The sequence below is a fragment of the Plecotus auritus genome, assembly GCF_963455305.1.
Source record: "Plecotus auritus genome assembly, chromosome: 7".
Classification (NCBI taxonomy): domain Eukaryota; kingdom Metazoa; phylum Chordata; class Mammalia; order Chiroptera; family Vespertilionidae; genus Plecotus; species Plecotus auritus.
Genome location: NC_137774.1, coordinates 4,019,998 through 4,035,711, shown reverse-complemented (window position 1 = coordinate 4,035,711; position 15,714 = coordinate 4,019,998). Strand labels below are relative to the sequence as shown.

The window sequence follows — 15,714 nt, the reverse complement described above, 5'->3', positions numbered from 1 at the left end:
TGCCCTGACCGGAATCAAACCATGATCTCCTGGTTCATAGGTCGATGATCAACCACTGAGCCACGCCAATTGGGCTAATGTTGAGTTTTAAGAGCCACTTTGGGTGGTACCCCAACTCACAGGCCATAGAGAAGGGCCGGTGCCTGAAGCACTGACTCAGCCTCTGGAGGACCAAGGAGGGAAGGAAGACTGGCTCCGCCTTCCGTGCCCACCGTTTAGAGGAAGGCGGCACCTCACCTCTTCTTCCCAGACAGGCCTCTATTCTGGATGGCTCACCGCAGCACCGCGGGAAAAGGCCTGGCAGCGGCTCTCTCCATCCCAGGGTAACTTGTCTCATTCTCTCCTCTCCCCCCTCCTCTCCCAGAATCCAGGGCACCAGATGGCCGGAGCAGGCTGTGTTTATTTGGGGCCATGGAAATCTGCAGCTTCCTTTTCCTATCCTTCTGGGTCAGCCACAGGGCTGGAGTCCAGCCGCAAAGCAAGGATGCCACAGAATGGTGCTGACTTTGTTAGTCATAATCCCAGAGCCGGGGACCTGGCTTTGCTCCCCTGAGCAGCTTATTGCAGTCACCATGGAGACGCCTCTGCTCCCTCTGAGGTCTTGGGACCAAGTCAGACAGGGAGGGATCCAGGAGACTCTCCTTCCAACCTAGAGCCCAAAAGGCATATGCCAACTGCCATCCTCTTCCTGGTTTGGGTTTACAAAGCGAGTGCTTGGGGGAGGGGCCAGTTTATTCCCTCCTAGAGATTTGCCTGTATCAATAAAGCTAAGGTGGTAAAACCTGGATTTGATGACGATCTCCTCTTTGAAACAGCTAACATCCCCAGGGACGTATTTTTCTAGATAATTATGCTTTTCCTAAAGATAGCACTCATTAAGAAACAACCACTAATGTTACTAATAATCACTAACATTCATTCGGCTCTGTTTTCATTTCCCACACTGCCTCTCAACAAAGTAACTCAGCCAACATGTAGCTGTTTCCAAACACTGCTTGCTCTACTTTGAACCTTTCTTGGAATTAGAACGTCTCCGTTTTGGAGTTCATGCCTTAACAGCCCTGTAAAAGGGTCCTGCTTAGCCTGCCTGGCTTTCTGAATCTCTACCTACCGCCTCAGCCGCCCCTTAGCCCCTGGCTGGAAGAGACTGCCATCATGCTCCACAAAACTGCTGGTTCCCCCACAAAGGCAGTGGGGTGGGCGTGGTCCACTTTTTACAGCACTTCCTCCTCCACCTGCCTGCCTCTCCTCCCATCTGGTATTTGTCCTTAGAGCTTTCACACGTGCTCAGCGGGTTCCTGCTTATAGCTGCCTGTGAACGAGCCCGGCGTTCCTAAAACTCAGCTCCAGCGGAAATCAACTTTCACAAACACATTCCCGAGGCATCCGCCCTATCAATGCCTATTGAGGACCTATCATGTGCCAGGTTCTGGGTGCTGGAGCTCCAGCAGTGAGCCAGTGCCTCCGCTGGAGCTTATTACATTCCGGCTGGGAGACAAGCAATAAACTAGGAAAATAAGTAAAGCAGGGTAAAGGGGGGTGGAGGTGAACTAGGCCAGACAGCGCAGGCCTCAGAGATGGGGGGAGAGCGGTCCAGGAGGTGACAGACTCGGAAAGAGAGAGGTGGTGCTTCTGGGGGACACGGACCTAGGGGTTCTTTCGCCACGAGGGTCCCCTTAAAAGCTCACTGTCTGGCCAACGTCTTCCCTCCCGCCAAGCCCTCGGAGGCAGCTCTAACAGGCGCCGGGGGAGAGCCACGCCGGGAGCCCAGCTCGCCGCCTCCCCGCGAGGGCGCTAAAAGTTGAGCGGAACCAAAGTCCAGCGGGAAACACGATCTAGCGGCCCGCGGAAGGGAGCGCCCACCGGAAGCAACCCGGAGATTCGAACATGGCGGTCGCCCGGTGCCTGCGCTGGGGCCTGAGCCGAGCCAGAGCCTGGCTGCCCCCACCGCCCCCGCACTGCCCCCGCCGGGATCTGCACAAGCAGGTAGACGGCACCGGATTCCAGAGCATCTACAGCTTGGACAAGCTCTACCCGGAGTCGCGGGGCTCGGACACCGCGTGGAGGGTCCCGGTGAGCCGGGTGGGCCAGACGGAAGGGGCGTGTCCGCGCCTGCTAGGTGACGTCAGAAAGTCGGGGCCCTATTGGCCGTGCGCGCCGTTAATCGAAGGGGCCGCAGCGGAAGGAAGCTGGTTGCCCGGGCAACCGAGAGAGAGACCACTGGGCGGGGCTAGGCGCCCGGGGAGGTCGTACTGTGGGGGTGCTGGGAGAGCACGCCGGATGTGCTTCTTACAAGACCAGCCGCTTTTCCTTGTTAGTTCCCTCACCTTCAGGCCCAGATTCTTGTCCCAGGGAAAATGTGGGCGTCTGGCCCTGCAGCGAGGACAATAAAGGCAGGAGGCTGACCAGGTGGCTGCTCCCTTCTGGAGTCTTTTGGAAAGTTACACTGTCCTTAGCCTCTAGTAATTCAGCACCCCTGAGGAAACGGGGCTCTCGTTCGTTTCCTCGGGATGCATGTCACAGCAGCCCGTTGTGTGCTGGCTCTGGATCGGCCCGGGGCGGGAGAGAGAGGACCCAGCCAATTCTGTGTCCAATTCTGTTGGGTGTCCACCTACAGGACTGGAAGAGAACGTTCGTTGATTCGTTCACTCATTCAGCAGACTTCTGTTGAGAGCAAGCTTGGTGCACTGCGCTAGGCACGGGGAATAGAGTAGTAAACAAAGAGAGGGATAGAGAGAGAAACATCGATGAGAGAGAAACATCAATCAGCTGCCTCCTGCACACCTCCTACTGGGGATGTGCCGCAACCAAGGTACATGCCCTTGACCGGAATCGAACCTGGGACCCTTCAGTCCGCAAGCAGTCGCTCTAATCCACTGAGCCAAACCGGTCAGGGCGAGAAGGTGACATTTGAGTAAGGACCTGGAAGAGGAAGGCAGTGAGCCCAGAGAATAGCATCCCTGTGGAGCGAACAGCAGGTGTAGCCACCTTAAAGCAGTTAGCATGCCCTACTTGTTCAAGGAACAGCAAGCAGGCCAGCATGGGGACCTAGTGGAGGATTTGAGGCAGAGGAGTGGAATGATCCCTCGGAGGAGCTAGGCCTCCGATGGTGCCAGACACTAGCTGAGGTGGGGGGCAGGGAGGCTGGAGACGAGTCAGTTCCATTTTCCTGGAGGAGTGTTTCTGAGACGGTACCTCTTGAGTCTGAGGAAGCTGTTCTGTCCTCTGCTATGATTTGGCTGGGAACCTGAAAGTAGTTGTATTACATCTGTGTTGTGGCTTTCCACCATTTCTTTGGTTGCCCTGGACCAGCTAGGAGTCACCCAGCAGGTGATATGTACTTGACACTGTGTGCACTACATTACAGGATGAAGCAAAGCAAGCCAACAATGACATTCCTCTAGGTGAGTAATTTGGTTTTATAAATAAAATCAGCCCGGCTGGGGTGGCTCAGTGGTTGAGTGTTGACCTGTGAACCAGGAGGCAGCCGATCAATGATTCTTTCTCATCCTTGATGTTTCTGGCTCTCCCTCTCCTTTCCTCTCTGAAATCAGTTGTATATATACATATATATATATTAAATTAATTAAACCAGCCATTTGCCACCTCTTAGACATTCCTTCCAGATCTCTCCAGCCTCTGAAAGTAAAGAAACTGTTTTTGGGTGTGCAGAGGTGGAGTCCTTTCAGCATCGTTTAGCAAAAATAAAAGATGGCACAGCCACCTGGAGTGCTGTGCGGTGCGCAGCACGAACGGAGAGCTTTTGATGCCCTTGTGACATGGAATAATCTTTACAATCGATGAGTTGGTCTTCATTTGAAGAAAGTAAGATGCAGAAAAATATGTATAATAATATACATTCGTGTCTTACATATAGGGTGCCCCAAAAAACTATACACATACATTTTTTTAAGTATATTTTATTGATATTTTACAGAGAGGAAGGGAGAGGGATAGAGAGTTAGAAACATCGATGAGAGAGAAACATAGATCAGCTGCCTCCTGCACACCTCCCACTGGGGATGTGCCCGCAACCAAGGTACATTGCCCTTGACCGGAATCGAACCCGGGACCCTTCATTCTGCAGGCCGACGCTCTATCCACTGAGCCAAACCCGGTTTCGGCCACATACATTTTTTTGATAGCTCAATTGATGTTTCTTTTCAGATTTAACCCATTGGAATTAATAAGTATTCAAAATGTGTATACATTTTGGGGGGATACCCTATATATCTGAAATACATATATTTCTATTATGAACTTAGATCTGAAAGGATGTACAAGAAATTGGGCAGGAGGGCTGCCTTGGGGAGTGGAGAGGAAAGGACAAACTCGTGGACACTTCTCCCTGTAAACCGTTTGCCCATCAAACATCAGAACTGTGCACCCGGGAGAAACCAAGATGGCGGCATAGGTAAACACCTAAACTGCTGCCTCGCACAACAATTTCAAAACTACAACTAAAAGACAGAACGGACACCATCCAGAACCACAGGAAAGCTGGCTGAGTGAAAATTCTACAACTAGAAGGAAAAAGAAAAGCTCACAGAGAATTGGAGGTACGGCAAAGGGGCTTTGTGCACGCAGAGAGGAAGGGCGGCTGAGAGCCTGGCTGACTTTCTCTGGCAGAAGGGGGAAGGAAGCCTCCGACCGCACTGAACCCCAGTTCTGACTGCACTGAACCCCAGTTCCGGGCGAACCCCTGGGGACCAACGCTCTTACGGGGGGAATCTAGACTCTCGGGCGGAGACTCGAGCTGGGAAAGGCAGAAGTCTGAAGGCGCGTGGGCCAGTGCGCACAAAGGCTGCCGAGGTTGCCACAGGCTTTCCCTAGTGGAAGGGAGTCAGAGGATTCTGACTGCACTGAGCCCCAGTTCTGACTGCAGTGAACCCCAGTTCCAGGCGAGCCCCTGGGGACCCACGCTCTTGTGGGGGGAGTCTGGACTCTCGGGCGGAGACTCGGGAGCCTGGGAAGGCGGAAGACTGAAAGTGCGCACGCGCGCGCTTGCCAGTGCGCACAAAGGCTGCGGAGGTTGCCACAGGCTTTCCCTAGTGGAAGGGAGTCAGAGGCTCCTGACGGCACTGAGCCCCAGTTCTGACTGCAGTGAACCCCAGTTCCAGGCGAGCCCCTGGGGACCCACGCTCTTGTGGGGGGAGTCTGGACTCTCAGGCGGAGACTCGAGCTGGGGAAGGCGGAGGACTGAAAGCGCACATGCGCGCAAGGGCAAGGCTGACAGGAAGCCAAGACTGAGACTCCACCCCATCCAAGCTGAGCACAGAGCCTATTGCAATTTGGCAAGTCTAATCCTATAAGGCTGTCTCCAGCGCCGAACTTCTCCCAGCATAGACACAGCTGATCCTTACAGCCAACTGGCCCGGAGGTCAATTCTTCCCAGTGATACCAACAACAATAAAGACTTAATTACAACAAGGCTGTACACACAGTCCACAAAGGGGTGCACCAAGAGTGTCCACCTCAGGTTAACTGGGGAAGCAGACCCACTGGGCCATATTGGAAACCTAGCACAAATATATACCTTACCAACTCAGGGAATCAGTGAAAATGCGGGGTCAAAGAATCAGATCACAAACGAAAGAAATGGAGGAAAACAAACGACTGGATATAGAATTCAAAACCACGGTTATAAGACTTTTTAAGAATATCCTAGAAAAGGCCGATAAATATAACGAGACCCTCGAAGATATGAAAAAGGACCAACTAGAAATTAAACATACACTGACTGAAATAAAAAATATACAGAGACCCAGAAACAGAATAGAGGAACACAAGAATCAAGTCAAAGAATTGAAATACAAAGAAGCAAAAAACACTCAACCGAAAAAGCAAAAAGCAAAAAAAAAAATCCAAAAAGTTGAAGATAATGTAAGAAGACTCTGGGACAACTTCAAGCGTACCAACATCAGAATTATGGGGGTGCCAGAAGAAGAGAGAGAGCAAGATACTGAAAACCTATTTGAAGAAATAATGACCGAAAACTTCCCCCACCTGGTGAAAGAAATAGACTTACAAGTCCAGGAAGCGCACAGAACCCCAAACAAAAGGAATCCAAAGAGGACCACACCAAGACACATCATAATTAAAATGCCAAGAGCAAAAGACAAAGAGAGAATATTAAAAGCAGCAAGAGAAAAACAGTTAATTACCTACAAGGGAGCACCCATACGACTGTCAGCTGACTTCTCAACAGAAACTATGCAGGCCAGACGGGAGTGGCAAGAAATTTTCAATGTGATGAATAGCAAGAACCTACAACCAAGATTACTCTACCCAGCAAAGCTATCATTCAGAATTGAAGGGCAGATAAAGAGCTTCACAGATAAGAAAAAGCTGAAGGAGTTCATCACCACCAAACCAGTATTATATGAAATGCTGAAAGGTATTCTTAAAGAAGAGGAAGAAGAAAAAAGTAAAGACAAAAATTATGAACAACAAATACATATCTATCAACAAGCGAACCTAAAAATCAAGTGAATTAAAAACCTGAGGAACAGAATAATCTGGTGAATATAATAGAATCAGGGGCATAGAAAGGGAGTGGACTGATAATTCTCAGGGGGAAAGGGGTATGGGGGGTTCATGAAGAGAATGGACAAAAATCATACACCTATGGATGAGGACAGTGGTGGGGAGGTAAGGGCAGAAGGTGGGGTGGGAAATGGGTGGAGGGGAGCTATGGGGGGAAAAAGGAGAAATAATTGTAATAATCTGAATAAAGATTTATTTAAAAAAAAAAAAAAAAAAAAGAACTGTGCACCCATCGAGCCTGAGGCCTGACAGCATGGCCCGGAAAGAAAGAACCAGCCCTCTTCCGATTCGGTTCCGATTCGGAGAGTTGGTGCCGTCCACAGGCAGGGAAAGAAGAGTATCAAAGGTGCCGGCTCCCCGTGGCCCTTGCTCAGGGTGACACCGGAACAAAGGGGCCAGGTGACAGGCGACACCAGGGAGAGGACACCCTGTGGCCGGTTTGATGGCCTGCATCTGAGCCCTGAGGCGTGCACATGCCTGGAGGAAGCAGAAAGCCTGTCATCAGCCCGGGGGGGCTCAGAAGCTGCCATGACGGTCATAACCTGGGTCATCATTTTCCGTCCTCTGCTGTCTGTGTGACCTTGAGAAGGTCCCTCGATTTTAGTTTTGACATCTACAAGTAATCTCTTCCTCTGCTGACCTGCAGGTTAGGTTCACATATATGAGCGTCTGAGAGAGACGTGTGCGAGTTTGCCAGGAGGTAATCATTTCTTTGGTGTGTGTTGTTTTGCAGATCGCTTGACAATATCTTATTGTCGGAGCAGCGGGCCTGGAGGCCAGAACGTGAACAAAGGTACGGGGCGCCTTGTCAGTGTTCTTTCACTTTAAAACTTAGAAGCCGGACTTGAGGATTCTGTGTTTGCATTCATGGGGCATAAAGGGCATTTTTCTGCTGAATAATAATCCTCTGTTGATAATAATCCTCTTTATTCTTTTGAATGTGGTCCGATGCCTCTCAGCTGTGGGCTGTAGGACCGGGATTGGCTTGTGAGATAAACAAAGGGAAACCACAGGGTGAGTTGGCAACCAGCCCCCAGCACAGGTTCCCTTCCTTCTTGTGGAGCCCACCCCCCACTCGCAGAGCCCGATACGCTGTAAGGGAAGCACTGGGCGTTTTGTTCCTGGAGGTTATTTTTGTCCCGAAGTGCCTCGCTATCTTGGCAGGCCCATTCCATGGCAGCTTGGTATCCCCAAGTTGGCGCCGGATAGGACACCTGGTTGGGTTTCTCGCCTCCCTTTATTGCAGGACGGTCACCAGTCGTCACCCAGGAGCTGAGCCTACCTGGAGCCTCAGTGACCTGTGCTTCCTGTCCCTTTCTTTTTTTCTTTTCTTTTTTTTAATATATTTTTATTGATATTTTACAGAGAGGAAGGGAGAGGGATAGAGAGCTAGAAACATCGATGAGAGAGAAACATCGATCAGCTGCCTCCAGCACACCTCCCACTGGGGATGTGCCCACAACCAAGGTACATGCCCTTGACCGGAATCGAACCCAGGACCCCTCAGTCTGCAGGCGGACGCTCTATCCACTGAGCCAAACCAGTTTTGGCCCTGTCCCTTTCTTTCCAGTGAATTCCAAGGCTGAAGTCAGGTTCCATTTGGCAACCGCCGACTGGATCGCAGAGCCGGTGCGCCAGAAGATGGCCATCATGGTAACACCGGCCCTTCCTTTTTCCTTTATGCCTCAGCCGCTTCTAAACCTGTACTCACTCGGTAGAACGCTGGTTTTGCCTTTGTTTCTTGCAGTATAAAAATAAGATCAACAAGTTGGGAGAGCTGATACTCACCTCTGAATGCAGCCGCTATCAGCTCCGAAATCTGGCAGATTGCCTGCAGAAAATTCGAGACATGATCGCTGAAGCCAGCCAGACGCCCAAGGAGCCACCCAAAGAAGATGCTGTCCTCCAGAGAATCAGGTACCGGGAAACGCCCCAAACTTCTTCCAACTGAGTCCTGAGGGGCGGCACCGGGAAAGAAGGGGGCAGGACCAAGCCCCGGGCCTCCCAGCAAATAGGTGGGAAAGTGGGGGAAGGGGAGCTTTCCTGGCCCCCAGTGGGGGCTTGGAGCTGGTGCCTGCTGATTTAGCTGCTCTGCTTCCCCCTGAGCTGCCAGCCCCTCTCACTGCTTTGATAAGCACTGATTAGGCATCTGGGCCTAACTGGGGTCTTTTTGTTCATTTTGTTGGCAGGATAGAAAACATGAATCGGGAAAGGCTGAGAAAAAAGAGAATAAATTCTGCCATAAAGGCAAGCCGGAGGGTCGATGTGGACTGAAATCACCCTCCAGAGCTGGCAGAGACCCTCCGCGGGGCGCCAGGCAGCCGGCGGGAGCTCGAGTGCTGGCAGGAGACGGCCTTGCAGTTTGCGGTTTTGATGCCTGTCTCTATCATTGGAGCCACTGGGATTGTTCCTTCAGAATGAGGGTGGCAGGCGCTGGTGTCAAAGGTCTTTATAGGCGATGACATGTTGGCACACCTCACTTACCCACTTCATGTATTAGCTGCAATAAAATTCTAAATGCCGGGCCTTCCCGGCCTCGGTGCCTCAGGACGGAGTCCCTACCCCTCTCGGGTTGAAATCTGCGTAAGGGTTCCTGATGCGCCGACTGCAGTCACAGCCCAGGGGACAGGAAGGAGCCTGGTGCCTGCCCTCCAGGATCACACGGTCAGGCAGAGACTGAGACAGTGTGTGGGCCTCTGAGCTGGGCCGTGGAAAAGGGACAGCGTTTCATCAGCAGAAAAGCGTGCAGCACATGCCCACTGGAGGGAACAGTGTGGATAAAACCAAAGAACAGGCTGGGATGGAGGAGCCTGAGGAGGCCATGGCAGTGGAGCATTTGGGCAGGGGGCCAGGGAGGTACGTCTAGAGAGGGAGGGAGACAAGCTCACTGTGAAGGCTCAAATTCAGGTTAAGCGGTTTAGAGTTCAAGAAACGCGGGGAAGGGAACCACTTGAGTGGGAGGGAACGTCATGGGTTCGCTGCTGTCAGGCTGCCGGGTTGGGGGGCAGGAAGAGTGAACCGGAACTAGACAAAGGGTTTTGCGGTCCCATGGGTGTGGGCAGCACCCAGGCCAGCAGGACAGGAGCAGATCACTGTGGCGTGTATGAGTTCCATGGACTGTTCTCTGTTATTTTTTAAAAATACATATATTTTATTGCTTTTTTACAGAGAGGAAGGGAGAGGGAATAGAGAGTTAGAAACATCGATGAGAGAGAAACATCAATCAGCTGCCTCCTGCACACCCCCTACTGGGGATGTGCCCGCAACATGCCCTTGACCGGAATCGAACCTGGGACCTTTCAGTCCGCAGGCCGACGCTCTATCCACTGAGCCAAACTGTTAGGGCTCTGTTATTTTAATCTAATCCACCCATTTGACAAATGCTGCATTGCGATGCTCCGGATGCAAGATGATGAACAGCACTGCGTACACTTAATGTGAGCAGGGACCTCACTCACGTGAGTGTAAACAAAGTGGGGGACTCTTCAATACGTGACTTAGAAAATACAGAAGGTGTGGAAGACTTGGCCCCAGCCCTCAAGGGATGGAGAGCCGCGTGGGGAGCAAGGACAGGCCACATTCAGAGTTCACGAGGCCCTGTGAGGCCCCCGGAATCAGCAGTGAACAAAGTCCTTTCTCCCAGGGAATGGACATTCCATCAGTGAGAAGAAAAGGGGAACCCTGTGTGGTAACATGGCCGAAAACGTGATAGGTAACATGAGAAAGGTCTCAACATTGTGGGCGGCAGAGGAACGGTTCGTTGTGGCTGGAAGGTCAGAGAAGTATTTGCCTGAAGGATGGGAGGAGCCGGCCATGCCAGCAAGCGAAGAGCTTGCTGTGTGGCCAGGGCCCTGCCTGTGGCCGGGACAGTAAACTGCATCACGGGACAGTAAACTGCATCACGGAGGATGGGCTCTGAAGCCAGCCTCCCCTGGCCAGTCGTCCCCCCCCTTCCCCCCCCCCCCCGCCGCCGGGGGTTCTCTGAGTCTGTTTCTCCATCTCTCCATCTGGAAACTAGGGATGATGATATCACTGCCGACCTCCTGGGGTTGTTGTGGGACTTAAGTGAATAAATAAGTGGTTAATGGCTGAGTATGTACTGGGGGGACCGGTGATTAATAGCCCAGCTTGGCCGGGGCCCAGGGGATGAGGAGCTGCGGGAGACAGACACATCTGCCACGTTGAGTGGGAGCCAGGTCTAGAAAGTCCTAAATGTGACAGTTCAGACATTGACTCTGCCCCACGGAGGCTGTCGGGGGAAGACTAATCTGACCGTGAATGGAGGAGAAAAGACCGCAGGGAAGTGAGCCCAGGTTGGTGGGCTGGCCCACATGAGCAGTCAGGGACCCATCCTGGAACTAGGGCAGTGACAAAGGAGGGAGAGAGAATAGACGCAAAAGGATTATGGGGACAGAAAAGTGGTCCACGTGGAATGGGAGCAGGTGTGTGACACGGGTGCTGCTGTGCATTGAAACAGGAAGGTCACAAAGGGAGCAGGCGTGGGAGGATGGGTGGTGAGGTAACGGTGGGGCCTGAGGAGGAATGCCGAGGCAGTGATGCCCAGGAGAGGGGATGGCACCCCAGAGCTGGGGAGCGAGGCTGCAGCTGGGAGAGGCAGGGTGGAGGGGACAAGAAGGGTGGAAATGGCTGGGAGCAGCTGAGGATGAAGCAAGGCAAAACCCCGGGAGGCTGGGTCAGATGGTGTCAGTGGGAAACCAGAGGAGACATCCCTGGGGGTTGCCCCTGAGCAAAGTGCTGGACCCCCAAGGACCTCAGGCATTGGTGGTGTGAACGGCCCTGGAAAAGCCAGGATGAGAGGGGAAGGAGGGGAACAGAGAAACAGAACAGGCTGGGAGTAGAGAGTAAAGCAAGGGTTAGGACCCACCCTTAAAAAGCTGAGGGCAAAAGAATGAAGGGTGAATTTCATAGACACAGTGTTGAGCAAAAGAGGCCAGGCTGCCAGAGGATGATTCCATGCACATGTAGTTCAAAACAAGGCGAAACTGCTTTGTGGTGGTGAAAATCGAGGAAGTACTTGGGGGTGGTGGTGACTGACTGCGGGGGGGGAGGGGGGGCGCAGAGGGAGCTTTCTGGGATGCTGGGAATGTTCTGTATCTCATCAGGCTGTGGCCTGTGAGCTGTACACTTTGCCACATGCATGTTACACCTCAACAAACAGACAAATTGATTGACTTAAAAGAGGGCAGGAGCCTGGAGCCGATGCCTTTAAACCCTTCTTGCTGATGTGGAAGGAAGGAGATCTGTTTCCGCAGACTCCGCACTTTGGAGAGAGAAACAGAAGAACGTGTCCAAGTTCTCTGTGCCCTCATCTGCGGAGGATGGGGAGGCCGGTGTCAACCAGGCTTGACAGGAATGCACGGCCCTTGGCTGAAGCTTCTGCCGTCGCCCCTTTTAGACGCGCATGGATTCTAACATTTGTAAGGTTTAAAAATGTGCCTATTCTTTGTTTGTACTACTTTCTAGCTAACAGTTTTAAAGGAATAAAATATTAGGGCCAAGTATCTATTTGGCTGATATATTTGTTTTCTGTATAGTATGCATTTGTATATAGCATGTACATTATGAATATACACTGAATGGCCAGATTATGATGATCTCTGAACGCATAATAATCTGGCCACTCAGTGTATACCCTATATAATAAAAGGCTAATATGCAAATTGTCCCCTTGACCAGGAGTTCGACCAGCAGGCAGACGGGCCAACCGCCCATGTCCCCTCGCCCTGACCAGGCTGGCCGGACCCCACCCATGCACGAATTCATGCACTGCGCCTCTAATATATATATATATACACACACACACACACATATACTGAGTGGCCACAGATTATTATGCGTTCAGAGATCATAATAATCTGGTCACTCAGTGTATACCTATATTTCTATTATGTAGAAGGATTTGTTCCTCCTGGTCGTCCCCGCCTCGCGATGGTGAAGTTGTCCAGTGTTTGTTTCGCCACTCATGATCGAGGCTCTTCTGTTCTCGTGAACTTCCTACACCACTTTTCCCTAAAATCCCTGGGTTTTCTGTCAGTTCAGTAGAGGGGTGGACATAATAGCTCGAACCTCAGTCTTTACCGGCCACGGTCTGGGTGTTCGGGCAGCCCCAGCCCCACAGTGCTTCCCCGTGGGGTGGTTGGCGGTGCCAGGGTAGCGTCTTCCTGCATCTTCCGGGTCCATCGTGAGCTCCGGAAGCCTATCTAAGCGCATCTCCGACTCGGTGTCCCTCAGTAAACGTGTGCCCCATTAATTTTTGTCCTGAAAGACCCTGAGTCCGATTGACTACTAAGGGGAGAAATACGGAAATTGTAACCTACAGGCCCCAGTGGCCTAATGGATAAGGCACTGGCCTCCTAAGCCAGGGATTGTGGGTTCGAGTCCCACCTGGGGTATAACTACATTTTTGACACTGAAAAGTTCTCTTCCCACTACAGCTGGATCTTAGTGGAAAAAAAACAAAAAAAACCCCAGTGCACCGAGCCGGAACACGCAAAGGTTCCCCCACAGCAACGCACGCCCCCTACTTTTCTCCAGTTCACAGCCGACGCTGGAGAGCAGGACTTGTCCTGCAGGCGTAGGTAGGGTGCAGCGTGTTCCCAGGACCGCGAGGGGATGAAGGGGGCGAAGGCGACAATGAGCTGGGGGCGGGGATCCACGTAGATACACCCTGATCGAAAAAGCGAGGGGGCTGTAAGAGAGCGGGCAGGAACCACGTGGAATGGAGCCCTGGTTGCCCGAGCGCAGCACGGGAGGGTCCGCACATTCGCGGATCAAAAATTAGCTGTAGAAGGGGGCCACGTGCACCACCCCAGGTGGGACTCGAACCCACAATCCCTGGCTTAGGAGGCCAGTGCCTTATCCATTAGGCCACTGGGGCGAGACAAAACATCTTATCCACGTGGTCCATGGTAATGCTCAACAGCACGTGCACAAACCTCGTACGTTTTTGTCGGGCCGGCGGCCGGACCGCGTATCCCTAGACCCGAACTTAGTACAAAGTAGCCGAAAGCCAACTGGACAACCAGAGAGTACATCCGCCGGGCTCCGCGAAAAGCTGGAGTAAGACGAAAAGATTGGGAGGTACCAGCTGAGACCTAAGGGTGCCCGGCGGCGCGCACCTCCAAGAAGATGAGCGAGGTCCTCGGAAGGCGAGTGTCTGCGAGCGAAGGGGGAGAGGGGAGAGGAGGAGGGAGGCCAGTAAAATGCCGAGCGGGATTGCTATGCCCCCAGCCATGAGCCACCGCCCCCCTCTCCAAAAAAACGCAAACCCGACCACGAAGGGACTCGAACCCTCAATCTTCTGATCCGAAGTCAGACGCCTTATCCGTTAGGCCACGCGGTCCTTGTGCCAGGAATGGAGCAATATAATATTCAGGTGTAACTTCCTCGCAGGTGGCAGCGGCGGCTCAGGTGACTGGTGCTGGTGCTGGGCTACAGGGAGCATGAAAGGCGGAACCAGGATGCGGTCTATGCAGCCAACGTCTGTGCGGTGCGTCCTTATATCCCTAAAGAAGCATCGCCGTAGAACTCCACCTTTACAGGGCGTGTGTGGTACAGCGGGTAAATTGTCTGACCCTGGCTCAGGAGGTGGAAGGTTCTAGTCTTCTCTTAAGGAGAGGTCAGCACACTGTGTTAAACCTCAAACTTGAACCTTTTCCCTCGGACCTCTGCAGTCTTCCAACCCACTCTCGGTTCTGGACTGCAATCCCACTGCGCGATAACCTTGATTTTTTGCAGCCCGGAGCTTCCGGGATGACGTCATTACGCAGCCTAACCCCGTCACAGTCAAAAGGCAAATAATCGCGCGCCGCCTGCGTGATGCCCCAGTGGCCTAATGGATAAGGCACTGGCCTCCTAAGCCAGGGATTGTGGGTTCGAGTCCCATCTGGGGTGAGGTAGTTAACCACTGGCTTTTTTTCTAGACCCCAGATAAGGTAAAAACAAACCAAAAAACTTGCCGTCTATTTTCTCTTTTTTATAGCCTTTTCTGTATGTGTTGCACAGGGGAGCCTCAGTAGGAATTATCTTACCCTTTTTAAAAAATGTACATATATATTCTTTTATTGATTTCATTAAGAGAGAAACATCAATGATGAGAATCATTGATGGGCTGCCTCCTACACGCCCCACAGGGGATCCAGGCAACTTGCAACCATGGCATGTGCCCTGACGGGGAGTCAAACCGTGACCTCCTGGTTCATAGGTCCACACCACCCCGGCTGGGCTTATCCTTTTTTTGACCAAGCTGTACTGCGCTTTGAAAGGTATGAGAGCCAATGGGGCCCTACTTCCTGTTGCCTCTGAGTTGGTATCCACTCATCTGGTGAAAGGAGTGTGTTCTGTGAGAGACCATCACTGTTACCCTAGTCTCTCCCTGCCTCCCATTGGGGTGAAAATGCTGCCCGATTCTATGCCGAAGATTGTGCTGGGCGCTGTTCCCATTGAGATGGCACCCACAGTTCTGTGTAGGAAAAAAGATGGCACTCAAATCGTCTGATCCCAGGAGTGTTTAAAAAGAGGCTATTAGCCCTAGCCTGTTTGGCTCAGTGGATTAAGCATTGGCCTGTGGACTGAAGGGTCCCAGGTTAGATCCTGGTTGAGGACACATTCCCAGGTTGCAGGCTTGATCCCCAGCTGATGAATGATTCTCATCATTCATGTTTCTAGCTCTCTCCCCCTACCTTCCTTTCTGAAATCAATAAAAATATATTTAGCCCTAACCGGTTTGGCTCAGTGGATAGAGCGTCGGCCTGTAGACTGAAAGGTCCCAGGTTCGATTCTGGTCAAGGGCATGTACCTTGGTTGCAGGCACATCCCCAGTAGGAGGTGTGCAGGAGGCAGCTGATCGATGTTTCTCTCTCATCGATGTTTCTAACTCTCTATCCCTCTCCCTTCCTCTGTAAAAAATCAATAAAATATATTTTAAAAATATATATACATACATATATATATATATATAAAAATAAATATATGAAAAAAAGGTACTATTGAAGAGATGTACATTTATGATTTTCACGCTTTCCTGTATGTGTGTGTACCCTTTAGAAAAAAAAATTTTTAAGCTACAAATCTGGCCAGATGAATTTTTTTTTTTTTTAACCTTGAGGCCCATAGCTCCTGGAGTATGGCTGGGCTTCCAAGGTTGAA

The 15,714-nt window shown here is 51.7% G+C and overlaps 1 protein-coding gene across 2 annotated transcripts; it reads left to right on the top strand.

Moving 5' to 3' along the window:
* Window positions 1–1,548: 1,548 nt before the first annotated feature.
* MRPL58 (mitochondrial ribosomal protein L58) lies at window positions 1,549–9,093 on the top strand. 2 transcript variants are annotated; one of them, XM_080679636.1, is made up of 6 exons: window positions 1,549–2,073; window positions 3,368–3,404; window positions 7,280–7,339; window positions 8,117–8,199; window positions 8,294–8,463; window positions 8,736–9,093. In XM_080679636.1, the coding sequence occupies exons 1-6, from the start codon at window positions 1,888–1,890 to the stop codon at window positions 8,818–8,820; spliced, it is 621 nt and encodes a 206-aa protein (XP_080535762.1). In that variant the 5' UTR covers window positions 1,549–1,887; the 3' UTR covers window positions 8,821–9,093. The 2 variants fall into 2 exon arrangements, with proteins under 2 accessions (XP_080535762.1, XP_080535763.1); XM_080679637.1 differs by having other exon boundaries at window positions 1,824–2,073; window positions 8,741–9,093.
* The last annotated feature ends 6,621 nt before the right edge of the window (window positions 9,094–15,714 follow it).

Bases quoted from the DNA above. Each gene is read 5' to 3' on its own strand.
- MRPL58 (XM_080679637.1), top strand. From the start codon at position 1,888: ATGGCGGTCGCCCGGTGCCTGCGCTGGGGCCTGAGCCGAGCCAGAGCC. The intron at 7,340-8,116 runs GTACGGGGCGCC...CTTTCTTTCCAG, and splicing joins AGGCCAGAACGTGAACAAAG to TGAATTCCAAGGCTGAAGTC. The intron at 8,200-8,293 runs GTAACACCGGCC...TGTTTCTTGCAG, and splicing joins GCCAGAAGATGGCCATCATG to TATAAAAATAAGATCAACAA.